Here is a 23,859-nt window from a genome sequence, read left to right as displayed (position 1 = left end):
ATGCGGGGACCCACGCTATGCCTGCATATAGTCACAGTGGACTGTTTGCTCTGCAGGCAGGCAATGCTGCAGTACCCGCCGCAGCCCTCGCTGCCCACAGGCTGTTAGCTGGTGCACGCCATTCAATGCCACGCTTCTTTTTCAGCACTGTAAAACAATGTCAGCTAACGAGCTCCTCCATACAGATAAGTGTTTTAAACATAAAACAACAAAGGGAGGTGGGGGGAGAGAGAGAGAAAAAAAAAAGGATTTTTTTTTTTTTTTAAGAAGCCTGCCCCAATGTGCTTCCATTGACACCTTTAACAAAGTGCACGGAATGCAACCACTGCCAGTGTAAGTTCTGACTCTTTCAGGCCCGGGAGATGACGCGATGGCTCTCTGCGTCATTCACTAGGCTGGCCAGTTCCAGGACGCTGGCTTTCAAAGCCGGAGCCTCAGTGCCTGTCTTCGTGTGTTAAGGTCATGGCTGTCAGCCCTTGCCACCAGGGACATGTTCTTCACAAGAACAGGGAGGGAAGAGGGGAAAGGAAACGGTATGAAATTAGCGAGGAAAATCTGAAGAATGAGAGTTTATTAGTTATTGATGTTGGGAAAGTAGATGCGAATGAGGGCAAAATAAATCGACCCACTAAGTAGCGGAAGGACAGAAGGCTTTGATTGTTCCCAAGGCCTCGGAATGGTCATGTACCTGCAGGGTTTGCACCATAAAGTCTGTCGGTCAAGCCCGAACAGTGCCCGACACTTCTTTGGAGTATTTGCATCTGTTAGCATAAGGTAAACACAAAAAAAAATACAACACAATGGTGGGTCGTGCTCAGTCGGATGTGAGATCTCCACTAATTGTTCTCTGCATCATCTGGGCTCTACTCGACAATCGTCCCTCATCAGGGTTTGAAAGGAAGGGGCTTCTGTGAGCCAAACCAAAAAATAAATCAACTAAAACAATAAACACACACATACTACACACATACACACAAAGGAAAACAACAACCAGAAACAAAACAAAAAACAAAACAAAAACAATGGAAAATAAATAAAAAGAGAGAGAGAGAGAGAAGAGGAGGGGAGAAGGTGACGTCATTGGCTTCTACCTAGGCCAGGATGAGCACATCCTGGGCAGTCACGAGGAAGGGGGTTGGCAGGCAACATTCCCTGGTAGAGGGCACGCCGGAGCCTGAGTCTCGGCCTGAGGAGGCACACACACTGTTTTACAGTGGCATTCTGGCTAGCAGCAGCTGGCAGACAAGCACATCCCTCGTGGAGCTCACACACTGGCAGTGTCCCCGCTCCCTGGTATTTCCTATGATCCACACACAAAGCTACAAAGCAACAGGCCAGAGGGGGGGAGGAGGAGAGAGCTGCAAACCAGCACAGCGGATCTGGGAGACTATACACACCTGCAGGGGCCGCACCAGTTATTCTGCTGATCAAGGCCAAAGCGCGCTCGGCATTTCTTAGGAGCGCTCAGGTCTGAATGAGTTCAAGAAAGGAGCGAGCAGAGGAGGAGGAGGTGGGAGGCAGGGAGAGAGAGAGAGAGAGAGAGAGAGAGAGAGAGAGAGAGAGAGAGAGAGAAGGGGAAGGAGGGGGAGAGAGATACAAACAAGAAAAAAATAAAAATAAAAAAGGGAATAAATCAAAGACCGGGTTACTAACAGCAAAATATTGATTTTTCTTTCTTTTTTTAAACTTTCTTTAATTATTAAAAAAAAAAAAGGTAAAAATCACACTTATTCAACTTGTGAAATTAGCTGTTGCAAATAAAGCTGCAGTATCCCTTATCAAGGACGGTCAGATCCAGTTCTAGCCGCCCACAGGACGGCCATAGGCAAGAACATGCTCTTTCGATTATTTTTTCCTCTTTTTGTTTACTTCTGTTTTTTTTTTTTTTAATTCTCAATTTTCTTTTTCTCAAAGAAGAAAATAAAGCGAGGGAAGGAGTTAAGTTCATCACATGCTTTTTTCTTCTGAGTACCACAGTTTTGAAAAGAAACAACAAAAAAAGCTACAAATAAACACAGAACAAAATGAAACGAAACAGAAAGAAATAAAGAAAGAAAAAGGTTGTGGGTATTGGGATATTGCAGCTTTTGGGAAGTTTGTCTTTTTTTAATCTATTTTCATTAATATTAAGAGGGAAGACAGGGTAAACAGGCCATGAGATGAGCTGTTAAGTGTTAGAAGCTCCTAGCTTGGCATGGAAGCAGGCAGAGTCAGTAAACGGCTAGCAGATTTGCAAATGATAAAAGGCAAAAGGAAGAACAAACAAACGAAAAATAAACAAAAAGCAAAGGGAAAAATAATCAAACTGCGACTGCATGCGGGCGTGAGGAAACTTAGTGGGCAGCGGGAAAGCCATTAGATTAAGGAGGTTTATTACTGAATTTTTTTCCATTTTTTTTCTTTACCAGTCTCTTTTAAAGAAATACTGCATATTCAATTTGCACAGTTAGTTCAGCTCTAAACCACTGTCGTCGCTGCTTAGACAACTGTTATGGGAACAATAAGTAAATGAAACAGAAGTTAAAATAAAAAATAAATAAAACCAACCAAAGCAACTGGAAAAAAAAATCTACTGAAACATAATGAAACCGTGTAGATGATCGTTTTAAAGGATGTTCAAATCTCATACGTGTTTAATGTTAATAAAACTATAAATGGCAAGAAAAATGAAAAAACAGTTTATCAACTATTTTAATGACTCAAAAGGACATTAGCACCTGTGATCGGAGGAAGTGAAAGGCAAGGATTTAGGAAACATTCGCTGTGTTCTGAAAAAAAAGAACAAATTACACAAAGTCTTCAAAATTTTTGTTTGTCTGTAAAAGCCTGGCCTTCTCAAGGGACCTTGATTGCCTATGCAGTATTTCTAGTTTCTTCTACTGAATGACAAACCTCCTTAATTTAAGATGGGTGCAATTTACCACTGTAAAGGCATGCATTGGAACATTCAGGAACAGCCAGTTACCCCAGCACTCACACACGCTCCTCCTGACCCCCTAGGCCCCTCCTCATCCCTTCTCAGACACATACATAAGCAGGCTGTCCAAAGCCCGGCAGAGGCATGCCGACCACTGGCTCTCTAGTTACAGGCTTGGCAGTCATTTAAAAACACATTCCGCCAGAATTACAACGGGCTTTTCATGCAACAATGGATGTTACTAGCTTTAAAAGGGCAGTCATGAAGCAATTAATTAAAACGCATAAACAAAAAAGGCTCCCTAAGATAGGTTCCCCACAACGTCCTGGCCTTGGATTTCTCCTGCCTCCCCCAGACGGAAGCCTGACGTAAGAGTGGCCCTCCAACTAGTATTCCGTCCAACACCCTGAAAACTGTCACTCACCATTGGTCTCACCCGGCTGCTTGTCCCGTTTCCTCTTCTTCTTCTTCCCCTGGATGAAGATGAAATGCAGGGAATTAGGTCAAGAAATGGACAAGCAGGGAGATGTCTGGACTCACATGGCAGGAGAACCAGGAGGGACCAGCTTGCTATCTCCACCTATCTCCCACATCTATGCAGTCTGCCATCCATGAATCTAACCCTTGAACTCTGCCTAGCTGGAGGGACGTATGTATCTTGGAGAAAAGGGGAGGCCAGTAGGTAGATGTGGGAAGACCTCATGGCTTTCAGCCATCTTCAGCCTAACCCAGGGCATCTGACTCCATAAAGGGGAAGAGAAGACTCAGGGAGGGATGGAGAGGATGGTGGGAAGCAGGATGAGCACACTTCCAAGGGGCACAGAGAAACCTGGAAGCCTCCAGTGGTTCACAGCTGCCCCACAGTCTCTCACCATGAAAGCCAAAGTGTTCCTCCCTCCCTGTCCTGAGTTGAGAGAGAAACCACTCTAGTTTTCTGCGGTAGTGGTTTCTTTCAGAAATGCAGTATGATCCTCCCTTTTACAAGATGGAAAGGAGTGCGAATGAAGTTCAGAGAGAACCAGTTGTTACCTGGGCTTCTTTCCAAATCACAGGGTGGACATGCATGGGCGAGGGAGGCGCTGTCCCATGCTCTAATGTTAGATACAGGTGTTCCTCTGATTGCACTCCAACAAACATGTCACTGGTCACAGAGGTCGTAATTCACAAATGCATGTGTATGCCCAGCTCTCGGGACATCAGAGCTTAACCCAGCCCACTTCAAACACGCACAGGGCAGCCTACAGGTGGGCAGAGTCATCTACCATGCAGCCTGCCTTATCAAAGTGTTGATCGGCTTGTGCCACTGGCTGCATGGTGTGCTTCCAGGCCACCGTGAAGTGGAAAAATTCTAAGACAAACTGTGGCAAACCATGGCATCTATATAATGCGTATTATCATGCTGTCAGAATGGCTAGCTCCTAACAAGTATTAAAATTATGGACTGTCGTAAGGGTAGCTCTTCATTACAACAGCCACTCCTAACGTGACGGCCAGCGTTTGTCAAGTACACATGAGGAGCCAGGTGTGACCCAACCGGCAACAACTCTACAGGGCACATGTGCATCCTCATCACTCATCACCAACGAGGAAGCAGGCACAGAGAGGCAAGGCAGTGTCCTTGAGTTGGCACAGCTAAGATGAGGTGGAGCCAAAGTGCAAACCCAATGGTCTCAGAGCACTGCCCTCAGCCATGGGCCCCGCCTTCTACCGAGTCCTGTCTGTGACCCTTGATAGAAGCTCTTCTGATATCATAGGGGGAGTAGACTTCCTTAAGTCACTGCCCCTGCCAGCCTGGCCCTATCAAGTGAGTGAGCAAGGCTCTGGGGCACACTGTCCCACTGCAGGGCTGTAGGGAGGCAGCTGTGGTCCTACAAATCTGTGTGCTTCAGAATATGCAAATGTCGCCACCTTTGCTTAAAGGGACAGGGACATCGATACCAAAAAGAAAAGGACAGGGATGATGTGTAGCAAGCCCAAGGTTGTGCCAGGCTTGGATGAGTCCAACTATTTCGGAGAGAGCTGCTCTACCCTCTAGGGGTATGGGGTCTGCGTCACTGGGGCCATGTGCTATGGCTCTCCATGCAGCTATACAACAGATCCATTTATGTTTCTTGGCACACGAAGGAAAAACAATGGAAGCATGCCATGGGCCTCCCTCAGAGTGGGCAAGAGGAGCCAGAAGAAAGGTGGTCTAGCCTGAGGTTGCCTGTATCTCCCCTCTTACCCCCCCCCCCCACTCCAGGGCCATCTCATGGTCCCCTACAGAATTCTCTGCTGTGTACTGACACCTGGAATACAGGTCATGTCCATGACTGAGCAAAGTGCTGTGCAGACCACTGGCTTCTAGTGGACAGGGTCGGTGTTTTCATGAAAGAAGACACGAGTTCTAAGGGGGACCACTTCCTCTTTAAAGGTAACAGAAAGAGAAAAAGCATAAGAAATGAGAGCGAGAGAAAGAAATCAAGTGGACATACACAACCTTTAATATAGGAAGGAAGGAATGCTCTATGGTGACGCCTGGCCAGCTAGCTGCTTCTATGGCTCCTAGCTAGCTTCTCTTGGGTCCTAAAGAACAGGCCAAGTCTGAGCAGCCAGGTGGGGTTTCGCTCCAACACACTTCCCTAAGGTAGTGAGTGACATAAGGGCTCTAAGGCCCACTTGGCTGGAAAGGCAAGAAAGGCTGGTTCAGAACACATCTCCCCGGAGAGCCGGCTTGACTTCACAGTGGCCACAGCTGTCTGCAGAACCTCCACTGTCAAGTTGGTGAAAAAGGAATGCCAGCAAGTTCCCACCTCCATCAAACTCAAGAGCTGCAGGTACGAGCTCCCTGACCCCACACGTGTTCCCTGGAGTCTGGAAGGAAGGAGCGAGCACGCGTTCCCACACCCGTGTCATGAGATGTTCAAACAGGAACCTGCAAGTTCCTGCAGCCCTACATCCAATCCACCTCTAACCCCCTCCCCTCAGCAGCTCCCCATTGTCCAAGCCACCTTCCAATGCAGAGTGGAAGTCAGCACAGGTGGGTGTGGACCTTCGGAAAAATCTAGAAAGCACATCACAGGATGACCCCCTGCCAGCCAAACACAGAATGCTTCTGACGCTGTCACCAAGTCTGACTGTGCAACCCCAGGAGGCATGGTGTAATGGCACATAGTCCACACGGGGCAGTTTTTATGTGAAGGGCCTATGAAGACACAGATGCCTGGGATGCTTGGGATACGGTAGCTATGGAGAAGCTGAATCCTGCTCTGGGACACCTTCTCGGTGACTCCAGGATGTAAGGAGTCAGGGTTGGATTAGAGTTGGACTCTGAGCTCCCAGAAGTCAGGGGGACAGCTGTCCTGAGGTGATATGGCTGAATATGTGCAGGAGGGTGCCTGCTGCTGAAGGGTCACCTGGGATTGGCTTGGGTACACAAGACAGTCTGTGGGAGGGTTCAACTCCTTGTCTCTTCCTTTCAGCCCCAAAAGAAAGGTGTCCTAGCAGCACACACAAAGACAAGTGGAAAGGTCTCACACAGCTAAGAGCTCACGAGGCTTATCTGCTGGCGACAAGGGTTACTCTCTCAAGACCGGAAGTGCTGTCCAGGGCAGGGAGGCCTGGAGGGCCATGGGTAGGGGCACTGCTGGGAAGCCCAGGCGAGCCAGCTCCACCCTTACAGGTATGAGGAAAAAGAGGGAAGGAAATTCAAAGAGCTAGAGCGTCCAAAGAGGATACCAATGGAACGGAGTCCATCTTCCCATCTTCCCAATGGCACCATTAGGCATTCTCCTGCCTCCGTGACCTTCCCAAGAGGGAAGAGGAAAGGGAGCCTGTGATATCAGCAAGGCAGGTTTGATTTTGACATCAGAGTGAGTGAAGGAGAAATTTCATGAGAGAAAATATGATGCAGTGAAGACACAAAGCAAGAGACATTTTACCCACCCACAGAGGGAAGAGGCCCAGAACTCAGAGCTGCTGGGCAAAATACAGGATCAGAACTAATGGCGAGCAGTGGGTGACAGAGGGCTCCAGAACAGTGAATTTGTTGTGTGCCATCAATGCAAGGAGTGAAAACAACAGTCCTATTAATATGATGTTCAAGAAGCCAAGAGAGAAAATCAAGAAATCTTGATTTGCCAACAGAGCCCCGAAGCACACATATCATGTGACAGATGAGTCATGTGACACACACCCTTCTCTACCTCTGATGAGTCATTTCATCTTCCCTACCAAAAGACGACGTCTACTGGCTACTTTCAGGAATATTCCCATCATGCCTTCCTCGGGATGAAACAGGCTTCCAGCTCCTGTGGCAGCCTGGCCTGGTTTTCCTCCCTGAGGCTCCAGGCCCTGCTGGAAGGCCTGTGAGAGTTAAATATGCCCCACCCCTCCATCTAGTGTGGTTTCTAAAGCTATTCACCGATGGCAGGGCTTAATCGGAATGCAAGTCCTTCTGGATGTGTTCTGGAGCTCCACTTTTTCTAAGAGGTAGGCAAAGAAGTACAGACCACGCCCCGCCCCCCGCCCGTGTCAGTCTCCAGAATCCCGTGTGGGAACATGGATGCCAGCTTCCTCCCTGCTTCCTAAGGAACGACCATCCGCTAACACAACAGAATCACTCTGGAAGCCAAGCTCCTTGATTAGGGGTTCCCAGAAGTAGACAGAATGAATGGTCTGGAGGCCTGGTTCAAGTAGGCAATAACCCATCCTCTGGGTCCGTGCAGACACACAACATAGCCACCAAGGCTGAATTCCCTAGGAAGCAGTCCACATACATAGTTATCCCGCGCAGACCAGCCAGGATACAGCTGCATGTGAAGCTGTCGTTCCTTCCGGGCCAGCTCGTAGTACTTTGCTTGCTCTTCCCTGGACAGGGCATGCCACTGCAGAGGACACGGGACAGAGAGAGAAAGACATGCAGAAAATCACAAACTACATCATGGCAATGAATGAGACATGATGCTACAGGGGTGTAAGACTATCCGGACAGACATGGCAGAAGGCGCAGGTACCGACAGCTTGCTTGGTCCTGGCACTAACGATAGCACCCAGAGGAAACATGTCTGTCCTCTCTGCCCTTCTGTCCTCTCTGCGCCTGCAGCAGGAAGATGAGGGATGTGGCTATCCTAAATGCTGTTCGAAAGCACAGCGGTCTTGACCAGTGGAAGCCATACCAGGACTCAAGGTGGCAGGGTTGGGTACAACGCTCTACAGAGCAAGGTGCAAAGGGACACCCGTCACTGTCCGGTCCACCTACCCTGCGCCCGAGGATCTGGTTAATGGCTGCGCTTTCCTTGAGTGTGCACTCGGCCACCACCTTTGCTCTCATTTCCTTCATATACAACATGAATGCATTAAGGGGCTTCTTTATGTGGGGCTTTTTCTTTTCTTCTTCCTTTTTGGAGTCCTGATGCTTTCTGGATAGAGACAAAAGGAGATGGACACACAGCATGCGATAAACAACAATGCAGTCAGCGTCCCCCAAAGCAGAGCCCACGTTCCTTCTCCTTCCCACCCGAGCCTGGCAGTTCCAGATAAAAAGTTCATGTCCACTTTCAGACCTTCCCACCCCAGAGTGTGGGCTGTGGGACAGACACAGTTGGAGGAGGAGGAGGCTGGGCTGGTGAGAGATTCTGAAATCACTTCATTGCAATTCGCAAATAGACATTTTCCCAGGGTTCAGGGAAAGTACAGGGTGGTAGACCCCACTTTCCAGGGCTCTGTCCTGCTTGCTGAACAAAGCTCCAAATACAACCTACAGTCTCTTCAAATATACACTATGGAGATCTCTGTTCTGAGCAGCAGTGTGACTATTAGTGAGACCTGCTAGAGAGCATGTCCTCCTTTATAGGGAAGCCAGAGGCCATATGGACTGGGTGCTTACTAGGGCCCAACAGAAGAAGCTGACCTCAGTCAGAAAGCTACCAAGCAGTGGCCATGTGGCGGTGCATCACACAGGCCACAGAGCATGAAACGACACAATGGTAGCACTTACGAGCTATGGAGTGAGCCGACGTCACTCTGTGAGGATTCCTGCTTGACTGTTGGTGTGACGATGGCCGGATGGGGGATGCCGGTCGTGTGGAGAGTATGATGGGGAGGGACCATATGGGGAGGGAACCTAGAAGACAGAAAGCTGTGTAAATCGTCAGAATCAAAATGAATGAATGAGGAGGGATGTGTATACACAATTTAAAAAAAAAAAGCGCAGTAACATTCACATGAAAGCAACCCAAGGCATATGAAACCTGTCAGCATTAATTAGTGATAAATTAAACATAATGATTCTCATAATGTCATTAAAGCTTATCTTCCCCTTCATTATTGCTACTGACATGAGACATTACGATTTTTAACATCTTTAGCAAAAGACAAATTCAACTGATGTACTTGGGCGGAAAAGTGGGCTTGGACGACCAGCCAGAAATGGCACGTCCACTTGTTTCTGAGGCCTGGGCTGCGGCCCCTCAGAAGACAATTTCCTAAGTACTGATCAGCTCTGAAAGGACAGGTGACAGCGTTTGTGGTGTACTGACAGCTAAATAAAATATTAACGTGCTTGAAATGTATATACATGTCTTGACAATGCTCTGCATGCCTCATTAGTCCTCATTCTGGTGATGGAGAGCAATCAAATTTTCATTTTTTCTTTTGTCGCTGTGCCCACCATTTCAGAGTAATAGGAGAGACTGAGACACCGAGAGGAAAATTCTGATAGCTCCTGCGTGACTCTCATCATAAACCATGGGTATTTTGAATAAATTTGTATTTTTTTTAAAAAAAAAATGGGGAGACACACACACAAGCACTGAATTTCGATTTATATGCCCTTTCTCCTCGAAGATTCTTACTTTTACTTAGTGTATTATACGCGCATCACTCAAAAGCCTTGTAAATGATAGAAATTGTGATCACGGGAAAGACAAGGTTAACAGCACTTGCTTCTGAGAAAGTCCCCAGAACACACTTCCGTTCTTGAACTGGCAGTTGCGACACACAAATTTACCGGGACACAAAAGCTGGTTTCAGCTCCACAGGACCAATGGCTGACAAATTTTATGTTTTGTTTGTGCTGGTGGAAAACACCTCCTCAACTAAAGGAACACACAGTGTCTAGAAAAACAGGGCAAAGAAGGGAAGGGCAGAATGCCCAAGCGGGGTGAAGAGAAGCCGACCGAGGCCACGGCTGTGCCTCTAATAAGGCTAAGCCAGAAGAGGACAAATGCCCCCCGGGGCCAGCAGAGACCGGCACCCTGCTCTTGAGAAAGCCAGTTCGGGGAGAGAGGGCTCTTGGTGAGGCTTCATCATGATGGCTATTTCAAAGGAATCTTGTATTTATTTACAGAGTTCTTTCATAAGTGGATCAGAGAAATAAATAATATAACACATGTTCAACTGAAAAGGGATTTCAAAAAATTAGAGAATGAACAGGCTCAGTCCATCTTAACAGAGACGAAAATACCCATGAAGAATGTTGGTCTTTTGGGGGGTCCCAGAGTCACTGTGTATACCTGCCTCAGAAATTCCACCCTAAACTGCAGCAGCCTGGGGTTTAGAAACAATGGCATGCCTTAATAGCAGTCAGAGGTGTGTGTGTGTGTGTGTGTGTGTGTGTGTGTGTGTGTTAACAACCAACCCCACTCCTATCCCCTCAAAAACCAAAAACCAAAAGGGAAGAAAGGAAGAAAAGCAAACCCTTAGCTCTCAGGTCACACCCTGCTCCTGCCACGGCTCCCAGGCTGCGGAGCAGACGCAAGTGAGAAAGCTCTGTTCTGGGAGGCCCTTTGGGGGAAGGTGGGTGGAGTGGCCGGCCGTTCTTGCTATAACTGTCTCAAATACATATGTGCCTTTCCTGCAGTGTGAGTACGTGTGCATACACACCAGGGAGAGAAAGACAGAAAAACCGTGTGGGAGTGTGTGCTTGCCTGTGTGCATGCACACACACAAATACCAGGCAAAGGCAACAAGACTCAAGCACATTTTAGGGTGGGGGGATCTGGGTGCCACTATACAAACTAAACACTCGTGAGTCCCTTGACCTCTATACATGTTGGTACATGTGAAAAATGCGCATCAGCAGAAAAACTGTGTGTCGGTAAGTGTGTGGCCCATGAGGTACATATACCTTCACGCCTTTCTGCAGACAACTGTTTCATGAAATGCAATAAACACCCTCAAAAAATTCCAAGCAGCTCATTATATACCCCCGTCTGCTTTTATGGCTCCAAGCCAGAATATAATGATGAACCTTAACTTGTTAAGGACAACTAATTTTTGTTTCTGGCTGTCTCAGGGGCCTCTCTCATACTCACGCTCACTTTGCTTCACTGTTGACACATTTCTGTTAGCTGCATGTCATCTGTCGGCCTTGACTCTATGCACAAGCAGTAGGATGCATTTTCCCGTGCAACAATCCTGCTTTGAGTTGCATTAGGATTGTCATTATCCCCTCATTTCCCCCCTTGCACTTGTAACATTTCATCTCTTCCTGCCTTATTTTTTGTGAGCCACGGTGCACCCACATTATGGTTTATACATGATCTCGCTCCCTTTGAAGCCGGCAGATTTCAGGGCCCGCTCTCGTCATGAGAAGAGCCTTGCCCAATTTAGCAGGCTGAGGGCCCGGAGCTCCAACATCTCAATCTAAAGGGGGTCACAGGGTGGCACAAGTGAGTGTCAGCAAGAGCTGTTTAATTGCCAATCTAGGCTTCTCCATGGTGTTTAAAGTATAATGACCCATCACTTAATTCTGAGAAGTCCTGGCCCTGCTGCTGAATAGAATAAATATCAAAGGGTGTTCTGGAGCAGGCCAAGCTGCCTACATTTGCTATAACTGCCATACATATAATAGACCTATACTTCTGTCGCCCCATTACCACAATAATGTATTTAATTTGCTGTATACTCTTTTTAACTAGCTATCTTTCATTTGGCCTACCTGGGGAATCAGCCACCTCCCCCCATGTACCACCAGCCCCTAACCTTTCTTCCCACCACCCCCTTCCTTTCCTCCACCCGCTGCGACCTATAAATCATCAGCTAGCCTCCTAATGATAATTCAATCAATAAGCTTAACCCCCAATCCCTATCCTACGATTACTTCATTGCTTTCAACCTTTGGATGCCCTGAACAAACAAGCAGGAGGAAGAATCAGGAGCAGCATGTGAATGCTGGGACGGAGTTAGGATCCTAAGCAGCCCCTCCCTCTCCTCCTAGGAGGTTTCCCATTCGCTCCCACACTGTACGGGGACTGTGACGACATCATTTAGCAAGTATAACCTTTCTACTTTCTCCAGCCGAGAGGACACAGAAAATCATTTTCCTGCGTAGCTCACACAGGCATGGATTCTGAGATTTAGATGATACATCACATGTCGGCAATGGATCTTTCAAGCTGCATAACATTCACGGAGTAGCTATAAACTCTGGCCACACCACAGACTGCTTCTCTCAGTGGGTGTGAGGCTCACTGTGTCCATGACAAAACTTGCTACCCTGCAAGCAGGGAAAGCAGCATTCCGGGCAATCTGCAGCCCCCTCTCTCATTTTGGCTCCCAGTGTTGCCACGGAACACAGAGGCAGAGGCAGGGGGACAGCATCCTTGCCGTGTGCTGCATGCTAATTGAATCACGTGGCATCATCAAAATGGATTGGTTGCTTCAGCCCATCAGGAAAGTCTAAACCTCCACCGATTTAATTAACTCAACCGAAAATCAGATGAACAGAAAATAAAACTATCATTAGGGGCAATTAGTGACTACTTAAACATACTGCTGCCAACCAGTTTGTAAATAAACTAGAAGTCGCTGAGAAATTAGCTAGAATTAATTAGAAAGAGGAAGATGAGTCCTGGGGATACATATGTACAGTGTATGTACGCTTAAATAAGGATCTGTAGGAATGGATGCACACATAATTTCTTCTCAACTTTCAAGGATTTAGCAGCATTGTGTAGGTCAATAGTACGGCCACTGGGCATGTGTCCTAAGTCTCTCAAATGTGCTCAGTCCAACTTGAGATGCACTATAAAGTGTAAATGCATGTCACATGTGAAAGCTAAGTTAAGAAAAAAAAGAAAATAAGAGTGGTCGCTGTGGCATGGTCATAGCATGTTGACAAGACAATAGTGCAGCCACACAGTATGACTGATGAACATAACACGCCATTAAAACAATTTCACCACGGGGTAATAAATGGTGAATAAGTAATATCGTCATGAAAAGTGGGGGGGAGGGGAGAAAAATGTGAACTTAATGTTAAGTGCAAAATATAATATGGATCCCGTGAAATTTCTACTGGACACTGTTGCTCTGAGTGGTCAGGATACAACTTATTATAGACTCTGAACCGGAATCTGAACTTTCAAAACACCCATCAATTTTTTTTCTCAAATCTCTGAATTATAGTCATAACGTTATGCTCACTTCCTTCTTCCTTACCAGAGGACAACAGAAAAACAATGACTTCAGAAGCACCGTCCACTCCAGCCACTTCCCCCTGAAGCACCGCCCACTCTAGCCACTTCCCCCTGAAGCACCGCCCACTCTAGCCACTTTCCCCCTGAAGCACCGCCCACTCCAGCCAAAATTCCCCCTGAAGCACCGCCCACTCCAGCCAAAATTCCCCCTGAAGCACCGCCCACTCCAGCCAAAATTCCCCCTGAAGCACCGCCCACTCCAGCCAAAATTCCCCCTGAAGCACCGCCCACTCTAGCCACTTCCCCCTGAAGCACCGCCCACTCTAGCTGCTTTGGCCCGATTTTGTTGTTTTCAAGATTTATTTATTTTAATGTGTATGAATGTGTGCGCCTGCATATATGAGCACCGCATGCATGCATGCCTGTTGCTAGTGGAGACCAGAAGAGGGCACTAGATTCTTGGAAGTGGAGTTACAAACAGTTGTGAACTGTCACGTGGGTGCTGGGAACTGAACCCAGGTCTTTTTCATGAGCAGCGAGTGCTCTTCACTGCCGAGCTGCTCCCAGCCCTACCCCTGCCTTCTTAATCTGTGACGCTTTGTTGCTCTATGGAGAGACTCCTCAAGTCTTGGACAGGCAATCACTTACCTTGAAAGGTCAAGGCAACGTTTTGGGATTTTCTAGGAGGGAAGTCAAATGAACATTGGTCTGTATTATTATACCCACACGTGCTCATAGGCCCTGGTGGCCTAGTGGCTGTCTAGAGGGGCTTTCTGAGAGGTCACTGAGACTCACCTAGACATAGAAGCGTTGACTGTCAGCGCTGTGGGGTAGGGGTGTCTGAACCCTCCTGTCGTGATTGGGTACACAGGCTGACCTTGCCTACAAAGAAGGGGTACAAAAAGTGAGAGACTAGAAATGAGGCTGGGGGTGGGAATGAGGAAAGGAAGAAGAGGGGAAGTTCTCTCTGCACAGTAAAGCTTTATTCTCATTTGATCAGAACAAAAATCTTGGGGATTGTACAGGCAGGATCAAAGGGAAGAAACACAGAACAATTTGAATGCCATAAATCTGATAGGAATGGCTAATTAAATTTTATAACCTCTGCTTATGTCAATAGAGACCCTCTCCCCAAGCTGAGACTAGGTGTTTTGTTGTAATAATTAAAGGCGAAGTCTCGCTTCCTTTAATGGAGCCATCACACTAATTGAGGGCTACACATCCAAAGGAAAACAATAATGAATGTAAATTTATACCAAAATAAAGTACAGCGAATCAAAGGACTTCAGTTGCGCTTTGGGCCTCTTTCGGTATTTAGATCTCGGTGAGAAAACATTAAATTAACAGAGCTTAATTTGTAGCCTTTTGTCAAATTAACAAGTGTTGACAAGAGTTACCAGGGGGGGAGAGTCCCCAAGAAGAATTGTGGGTAACCAATAGACAATCACACCTCATTACAATAATTAAAAAATACAGCAACATGCAGAACAGCATCCTCATGAAAGACACACAACTTTTCCTGACAGAGGGTTGCCTGAGTTGGCTCTTCCTTTTTATCCAGCCTTCAGTATCTCCCCATCTGAAGACTGAACTACTGAGGATCAGCCCCATCAAGTGGAGAAGACGCAGAAGAAGCAGGTTCAACCCTCATGTCTACCTCACCAAACAAAAATAAGACAAAGAAACAGAAACCGCACCCACAACTGGTACTTAACGTAGCCACTGCATTGGCACAACCTGTTGTTTTCAAATGGGCAAACAGCACAGGGTTTGTTCAGCTGGAGAAAGGCTAGAATGGGGCACTATTCCCAATTTTACTGCCTTTAGGACTGTGAAAGTCTGTCTTCTGTAAGATCCAGAATTGACAGTTTGACCAGGATTTGCTTCTTTCAGCATTCAACATTGCTCTATGTTTTCTAAAGCTAGCTGTCACTGCTAAAATGGAGAAAGAGATGCCTCAAAATAGATAATCTCAAACACGATGTGCATGCTCATGCACGTGCTACACGGTACAAGGTACTCTTAGCCATGGAAGGCCTTTCTGCCCTGATTTCTAAACACATCATACTTTAAAGTTGTAAGTGGCAGCCAAATTGTTTGGGCATCCCAGCCCCTGAATGCTAATGGGGAGGGGTGTTCTGCTTGTCCCTCTGTAACTCACAGTTGGCTAAAGCATTAGCCATGCAAAGACTCAGAGATGCTGGACCGACGGCAGGAGTTTCCTTCCACTGCTGCCGTCTGCCTTCACAGGGAAGCTTTAAACGGCAGCTGCGATCCATGGGCTGAAGGGAAAAAAACCTTCACTCCCACTCCAAGAGAGAGCTCAGCCCCACAACACGAGTCCAGTTTGGGCTGCCACTGGCGGAAGGACCGAAATCCGCCTTACTATTACTAGCCTTCTGCAGTTCCCAAAGTAGCTTAAGAACATCTTTGGGGACCATGGGTTCAGAGTGCCAGTTACCACTGACCCTTTTCAACACAGCTCATTGAAATGGTGTGATTTCTGCAAATCCACAGGACACCTCAACAGCATCTTCCTTGTGTTATTCTAACAGCTGTCCCTCTGTAAACATGCATCACCCATGCTTACACACACACACACACACACACACACACACACACACACACACACAGACACAGACATGTACACATGCACACACAGAGACATAGACACACACACAGACGTACACACACAGACACACACACGGACAGACACATACATAGACACAGACACACACAATAATAATAAGCATGCTCATGCAAGAAACAAAAAGGGAATTAAAAACTGAAGCTGCTTACTGTGGTACTAACCATCCTAGCGGATGGGGGATTTGTCCTACAGTGCCGGGCGACAGTGGGTAATACGGAGAAATATCTGGAGGATGCGGAGGCCGTGGGATTCCTGGGAGAAGAAGCAATGGGTTTTAGGTGTGAAGGAAGAGTGAAGAGGCCAGAAGGATTGTGGAGGGAGGGGAGCAGGAAACTAATAAGGAAAGGGTTGTCTCAAATCCCAGCTGGAGGTCACTCCCAACACCGGGGAGAGGGCTGTCCCGGCTTTCTTCTCATTTTCCTACAGCGTCAGTTTGCACAGTGAGTTAGCTCATCCTGGATGGACTGGTGTGATTGAGTGAATGAGACCAAGAAGATGCCATCGTGGCTATTTTTGCCTTATGTGACTAAAGTGATTACTTCCAGTTTAAAAAAAAAAATCTAAAAAGCTTGGCACACTGCAGGTGAGCAAGTCGTAATTATTAATTCCTTTTGCTTTGTTAGTTGGTCCATTGCCCTTTATTTTGAGTGGCTTGCCTATGTGGGAGTTATACTTCTGATTTGTAAGGCTTAATTAATTAATTGATTTTAGTGTTTTGAGACAGGGTCTAACTACACAGCCCACGTTGACTTTGAACTCACAGTTTCCTAAGTGCTGTGATTATAGGCATGTCTTGTAAAAGTTATGACTCAGAGAAGTGACTGATTTCTCTCAAAAGACTCAGCTCCCATAGCTGGCCAATTTCTCCATGAAGAGAAACCACCAAAGGCCAGCTGGTGTCTCTCCCCCAGGAGTCAGACCTGAACAGATAGTGAGAAGGTGAGCCTGATGTGCTCAGCTCTGGACTATGATTGCCTGGAGGGCAGATTCACCGGTGGGCATCAGCCCTACTTGCTGACTGGGCTCTTCCTGGGTCAGAAGGACCATGAGCCTTCCTGAGGCCCACAGGAGTGTATGCTGAAAGTGTACACCATGGCTCACTTCCTCGCTGAGCAGGCTGCACATCTGGCCATCGATCGTCAGGAAGTGGAGTCCTGAGAGCAATTTGGCTTGAGAGGAATGGGCTCTGCCCAGCTGCCCAGTCCAAGCGGAAGGCAACATGTGCAGAATGTGCCAGAATTAACCCAGAATTGAAGGGACAGGACAGCAACATTCATGGCTAAAAACTATCTCATTTTTCAAGAAATTCATTCAGGAAGCTTTTAATCTGTAAATTAAGCCTCCCTGGGTGACATTTTAACGCAGACGTTGCTTTCTCTCTATTACACAAAGCAAACAGATTAGCTGGGCTTGGACCCTACACGGAACCATTTGCACACTTGAAAGAATGTTCGCAGAGGAAAAATAAACAGTCCTTAGACGTTAATCATATGGTTTACGATAACCATTTAAAAGCTATTCCCTGGTCTACCATTATTCAAATGAGACGCTGCCTGCTGCAAGTGTAGCTGAATACTTTGCGGAGCCTGGGGCGGGCTGGTAGCCTCCTCCAGCCAGTCAAACTGCCAGGCTGCCTCTAGCATCCACACAGAGGGCTCAGAGGGCCTGTCTGTGAGTGGTGGTTGCCTGCCATACCGGATCTTGCTGTAGGGGGAGCTATAAGCAACCCCGCTTTCATCATTTTCCCTTCTGGGGAACAGAAAAAAAAGATGGGTGTAGAAGCCGAGGCTGGTGTGGCAGCCCTGCTCAAAATATTGCTGGGTGAAAAGAAGAAACCTTCAGTTTCTACATCTGTAAAATGGGTTCAACAAAAACCGTCCAAGATACTGGAATGGAAGAGGAAAGTGCAGAGAAATCTACGAGGACTATGAGACCCTTGGTGGTGTGGTCCCTAAAGGATACACCAACAAGTCACTCTTAAGTGACTGAGTCCCTTCAAACCATGATGCTGGTCTCAGGAAGCTCAAAGAGCCCAGGAGAAACCTCCAATCCTATTACTACTTTGTTTAGGGAGGTATTCAGAACCAGGTTCCCCAAGCAGCCCTCTCCAAAAGCCTTGACATAAATCTTACCCCTGTAAGTGGATCTCTCCAAAGAGGAAGGAGAAACTGCTCCCAACACACACACCAAGCTCCGGACCCCCTAAGAGCTTCCTTTTCAGCTCCCGGGTGAGAACTTGAGGACCCCTCCACACCGCTCCCATTCCATTCATCATGCCAACTCCAGGCTCCTGACAGAGACTTGTAGAGCTCCCCAACTTACCTGTTTTGGGGTCTACATCAGCTGGTAAGTGTGGAGGTGGATTTCCCGGGGTGAAGTGTTCGTTGCTGTAGGTGATGAGAGGCGTGAGTGGGTGGACATGGTGGGGGTGCTGCACCACCGGCACTTTGTTCGACTGTGGGGGGGGGGGAGAACAGAGGAAGACATGGTGAGCTGGTCCGCCACAGCCCCAACTTCAGAGCATGTGTCCCCTACAACACCCTCCTGGCTTCACTTTATAAGATGCCCACAACTGTGCCCACCGCATCTCCCCAATCCATTTAAAAGCAGGAGGCAGTTTGCTCTGCACACTGGCCCGCTCCAGGTTCACCTATGAGCACCCTCTACACCACCACCCATCACCACTGGAACCTAAGGTCTTGCACGTCTCCCATCAGCAGATGAGCCAAAGGCTGAAGCTTCACTCTCTTGCGCTTAGCAGGGCTATGCACACAGTGGGGAGGAATCTCCTACCCCCAGGACCTCTAGGAGGCAGGCTGGCCTCATAGGCAAGGCTGGAGCCCGGCTGTGCAGCCTCCCTACCAACCCCTAATTCCATAGGCTCTTACCCAGCAGGCTGCCACCCTACACACTCAGCCTGGACGGCAGACAGTAACTTTACCAGAAGCTCTGGCCCAGCCAGCACCTGCATATTTTATGCAGATTACCGCAGCCCTGACTCACTAGGAAGCCATCAGGGACCACTACTAAATTAACTGGATGATGATGAATTGGGCTAATAAACAGTATGCATTTGAGAAACGGGCAGTTCTAACCAATAAAGTCCAAGTGTTTGTTGTACTGGGGCAAGGTAGATGGTGGAAGAGAAGCAGGAAACAAAGAAAATAAAGGCATCTCAAATATTCCTCACTGCCACGTCCCAAGGCTTTCCCAAGCACTCACCTCTCTCCGCCCCTTGCTCTGGCCCCTCCCCCTCTATGCTGGGCTATAACTCAGCCCAGCAAGATCACAAAGGAAAAAAAAAATTAAGCTGAAACAAGCGAACTACTGGGCCATTTACTGAGAGTAATCCAATTGCAAAAAACCCTATTCCCAATAGGGGATTTTCCCTAAAATCCTACAACAGGGACATTTAACCAGATTAGGTACCGGAGAAGATAAAGAGGCTAGCATTAGATGATGAATGGATTAGAGTCAAGTTTCATTTCAGAACGTGTCTTCATTTCCTTTTATTACTTCTAGGAAGGGCACAAGTTGCATTAACATCAAGGAAGAGGAATTGCATTAAAAGAAAAAAGGCAGGTTCCTGCACTGCCCACCAGCGCCTCCTGAGTTCAGGGACCACTGAGCAGCTAGCTCTCTTCCCGTGTGTTTCCTCTTGGCTCCCTTTTTGGTTTTTTAAATAGATGAGAAAGGCATAAAACACAGGAAGAGTGGCTTCCTACCACAGTTAAGGATGGCAAAGGCATCATCAAGAAGCGCTACTTTCCCATGGCATGTTAGGAAAGAAAAACATGGTCTTCCTAGACGATCCCAATAGAGCATCTCTAGTCATTTGCTTTACAGCTTCCTGTAAAATCATAACTCTTCCAGAGAAAAAGGGTTAGCCAGTTGCTCAGGGAACCTAGCTACCATTTTGCAAATGAAAATGACTAAGGTGAAAGTTACCAAATGTTTGAAAGGAGAGGCCCCAGAGTCAGCAACCAGGATGGTGGCCAAGGCTGGGTGTATGGAAGCAAAGTGTCGCTGTGCCCAAGCCTGTGGCCACACCTCATGGAAACGCACTAAGGGTCCTTCAAGAGAAGACTCCTAGGAAAGCCTTCTGTCAATAATGATTGAGGAGGAATAAGTGGTCAGTTCCCAAAGAAAGGCAGACAGGGATGGGGTGAGAACTACCTGGGGAAAAGGCGAATGACTAAGACTACCTTCCAGAAGTTTTCAAACTGAGTTGGAAAGATTAAACCCTGGTGATGTGAAAGGAAGCAGACGGCTCTTAAGATGGGCCACATATCCCACACAGAGGGGTGGCTGTGGCCCCGGAGTCACATGGGGACTGCTGGGGCAGTGGCAGGTGTGACAGTCACCATGGAGGTAGACAGTGCTGGAAGTGGGCAGGTAAACCAGCAGCCACCATCTCCGTGAGTTAGGCAACCCTGGTGCGGGCCATGGCTGAGAAGACCTAGGAGGCTCAAGAGCCACACAGCCTAGAGGCCAAAGTGTGACTTCTGCTCCTGAATCAGCAAGCCCTTGTTCTCAGAGAACACACAGGGAAGGCTTGCACAGACCTAACACATGGCGTGCTTATTAACTGTGGTGCTTCATTATCATTGTCATGGTTAGCAAAGAGTTGGCAGGAGACACTGTGGTCCTGTCACCAATCCCGAGGGATCTTCCAGGCAGGACTAATGGGGAACGTGTGGAACCTTCTTTCTCTCTGGGTATAGGAAAGAAGACGATAGCATTTGGTAGCAGTCAGACAGGTGAGGGGCTTAGTTCTGCAGATATTTTAACGAGGCTGGGCTCAATGACTGCTGCCTGGGCCCCGCTATCATTCGAGAGCCTGGACAGTTCTTTCCTTCCGCACAGGCCACACCCTCCAGTGGTGTTGGAGCAGGAGGTGGAGAGTGGAGACAAATGGAAGCTTTCGGGGCCACCTGACTTCAGGAGCGGAATGGGAGTCTTAGTAGGCCATGACCTTGACTGTGTAAGCAGCAGGTCCTCAGAAACTGCATGACCAACTGTCTATCCAGGCTGGCCTGTTCTCAAGTGAGGGAGAACACCAGGATCAAATATGCAGAAGGCAGGGTCTATCTGCTGCCCCCCACAGCCTGCCAATCCTGGGTCCTTTACAACGAAGGATTTTCTTCTTCTAAACACCTGGGTCTCTCTAGCCTTGGATCCCAAGGTCCGATCTCTCCACATCGCACTCTTCCCATCCCTGGGGTGGAGCGCACACCTCTCCTGGCCCACATTGTACTTATCCTGAGAGACAAGGGCTATGCCTTCTGGGAGCTTTACATCCTGCAATGTCCGGCCTGTTATAGCAAGTAGGTGCCATCTCAACCAACAGTCACCAACCTGAAGTACATGTGATAAACACGACAGAGCCAATCAACCGTAGGACCTGGTTTCTGGAAGGACTGGGCTCCATCAACGCTGCCTACTCAGAATCAGAGATGTATGCTGGATGGTCCTCACACTCAGTCCAAAGCTCTTGCAGACACCATCTCAGTTACAGCAGTGTCTGTAAGATGGTTTTTATGCTGGCTTCTCAGAGACTGAGCATGAGAACTATGAATTTCAGGAGGACTGGGATGGAGATTCTGTTTCACTGGCCTGGCCGAGTGGTGTCTCCCGTCCCTAGCCTCTTCCTTCCCCCCACTCCCTCAGTCTCCTTCATTTCTGCCTCCAGGTAAGTACTATGCGTGTCCTGCAGGGTGATGAAGATTGAATAAGATCATGGACTCATAGTGCCCTACACAGAGGCAGACACACACAATGAATACAAAGGAACTTGGCAAAATGCAATCTAGACAATATAAAGGACACTGGGTCACCACTGGGCTAGCGTCTTCAGACAGCTTCAGAACATGTCCTTTGTTGCACGGGAAGGAAATCATCACCTAGATATAGAAGCATGGATGATCTTCGACCACCCTACCCAAATCACACACCCTTCTTAAAAATGCGGTCTTTAACAAATAGATTCAAATAGCCCATGGGGGGAAAATCACTTTACTGTGCCAATGATGAGACTGCCATGGAGGATCTCACAATAAAACAACAACAACAACAAAAAAAACAAGTACAAACAAACAAAAAAACACCTGGAGATAAACAGGTCCTCTAGCATCACGATGAGAACCTGTAAAGGGGGCTGGCATAAGCGAGACAGATATTCAAACAGTCAGGGCATTCTCTCCCTTCTCTGTGAGCAGCTCTCACTCCTCAGGAGACCTTCTGGCCCCGCGTTCACTCTAGGATTGAGAGAACAGTCGTTTCACTGGGGAGAGTCAGCCAAGCTTCCAGAAGGGCATCATGGGGACTAAATTAAAGTAGCAGTCAGAACTGGGAGGGGACAGGGATTAAACTGCTTGCTATGATGATGTTTCTACACCCAACCCTTACCTTTTTTCATAGATAAGTGTCCAAATTTTAAGGCAACCAACTGTAACATAAAACCCACTGTCCTTTAGGTAGCTGCTTTACTGCGGTATATCCGTAAAAGAACCTGGGTTACAAAAACCTATGGTAGCTAACTAATGTTCAAGGTCATGGTAGTGACAGTCAGGGTGATTCAGTGAAGAGCCTATTACCAGTTTCTAACCCCTTCAGAACATGACAAAGCTATGCATGTCTGTGTCACCAAAAAATCCCAATAAATAGAACCCAAGCATCCATAAAATACTCTACATAATTTCAAAGCTGTTGACACATTCTGGCACACTACTACCAGAAACTCACCCATGCAGCCATTTTATGTCTTGCTGGTCCCAGAGCAAGAAAGGGACCAACCAATGGCTATACCAAAGCCCTGTCGCCATCCCAGAGCAGCTCAGAGCTGCCCCTGCTTCTTAGAGCACAGATGTGCACCACTGAGCATGAGTCACATTCATTCAGTGCAGCCACACAGCACACGTACGAACTGGCCTCTGTTATTTGTCCCACACAGTAGGTGAACAAGTATTTCTTACAGGCCTAGGTAGAATGGTGTTTCCAAACCTTGTGGCACCCCCAATTCCTCCACCATTCTAATGCACAGCTGGGGGGGAACTGCCGTTTTGATGGAGTGAGTGAGAGGCAGCCTGTGAGAACAGCCTCTGTCAACCTTCCCTAGACAAAGATGCTTCCGGACCCAGAGGAAATCGGTCACCAAATGCAAAGCCGGGAGTGTCCCCAGGCCCCTGACCCCACCAGGCAAGCCCTTGCTCTGGCTTCATTCGGAGGGGCTTTTCCAGCATGGGGCCGGTTACCAGAGGTGGGAACAACCAGGGCTTTGGATAGGCTGCCTCTGCTTCCCAAATACAATGAGGCCCCGACAGAGTTCTGGTGACAAAGCTGTGTGTGGCTAGTTCTGGGCTTACAAAAAACCAGAGAACAAACAAACAATCTAAAACCCTGAACTCATTAAAGGAGGCAAACACTGTGTATAGAAAGGAACCCAGATCTCTTCAGCTGACTTCCAGTCACTGGTGCTGTATGCTCGCCACCTGGACAGACTCACAGCCCTCCAGGCGAGGCTCTCCCTGTTTCCTTCATTAAACTCCATGGGTGTGCGCACTGCATAGTTAAATTATGTAGAAAAGATTCTTCAATGGCCCTCAGAACACACAAAGCCTTTCCACCCACGGGAGTATTCATCCAGCCATGGTGGGGGGAGTGACTCTGTGGATGACCTTTGACCTCTCAAGAACTCTCAGGTTTAGTGTTCAGCCTTTTGACCATTGCCAGGCACCCATACAACCCTCCAAACCCTGCTCAGAAATCAGGACCTTCTGGATCCCGATCGCCACCAACCACCCTCTAACCCTAAGCCCTCGACCTCCTAGAACTGGGAGTGAGCCTAAAGGGCCCGGGAGCTCATCATCCACTTCTGCAACCCATTAATCAAA

The 23,859-nt window shown here is 47.7% G+C and overlaps 1 protein-coding gene across 43 annotated transcripts in view; it reads right to left on the bottom strand.

Moving 5' to 3' along the window:
- Positions 1 to 23,859, bottom strand: part of Tcf7l2 (transcription factor 7 like 2) — a 191,462-nt gene that overhangs the window by 6,448 nt on the left and 161,155 nt on the right. For 4 of the 43 annotated variants that reach the window (XM_042265438.2, XM_042265479.2, XM_015997113.3 and 1 more), the window contains 9 exons: positions 18,290 to 18,422; positions 16,117 to 16,219; positions 14,113 to 14,199; positions 8,895 to 9,035; positions 8,157 to 8,316; positions 7,675 to 7,782; positions 3,342 to 3,390; positions 2,718 to 2,768; positions 1,398 to 1,470 (listed from right to left, as the gene is read on the bottom strand). In XM_042265438.2, coding sequence (XP_042121372.1) covers positions 1,398 to 1,470; positions 2,718 to 2,768; positions 3,342 to 3,390; positions 7,675 to 7,782; positions 8,157 to 8,316; positions 8,895 to 9,035; positions 14,113 to 14,199; positions 16,117 to 16,219; positions 18,290 to 18,422 — 905 coding nt within the window. Of the gene's footprint in view, positions 1 to 688; positions 762 to 1,397; positions 1,471 to 2,717; positions 2,769 to 3,341; positions 3,391 to 7,674; positions 7,783 to 8,156; positions 8,317 to 8,894; positions 9,036 to 14,112; positions 14,200 to 16,116; positions 16,220 to 18,289; positions 18,423 to 23,859 lie in introns of all 43 variants that reach the window. The other 39 variants (XM_042265452.2, XM_015997115.3, XM_076563334.1 and 36 more) reach the window with 18 other exon arrangements.

This window comes from Peromyscus maniculatus, chromosome 1 (genome assembly GCF_049852395.1).
Source record: "Peromyscus maniculatus bairdii isolate BWxNUB_F1_BW_parent chromosome 1, HU_Pman_BW_mat_3.1, whole genome shotgun sequence".
Taxonomy (NCBI): domain Eukaryota; kingdom Metazoa; phylum Chordata; class Mammalia; order Rodentia; family Cricetidae; genus Peromyscus; species Peromyscus maniculatus.
The sequence above is the reverse complement of the archived record's forward strand: the minus strand, read 5'-3'. Positions and strand labels throughout refer to the sequence as shown.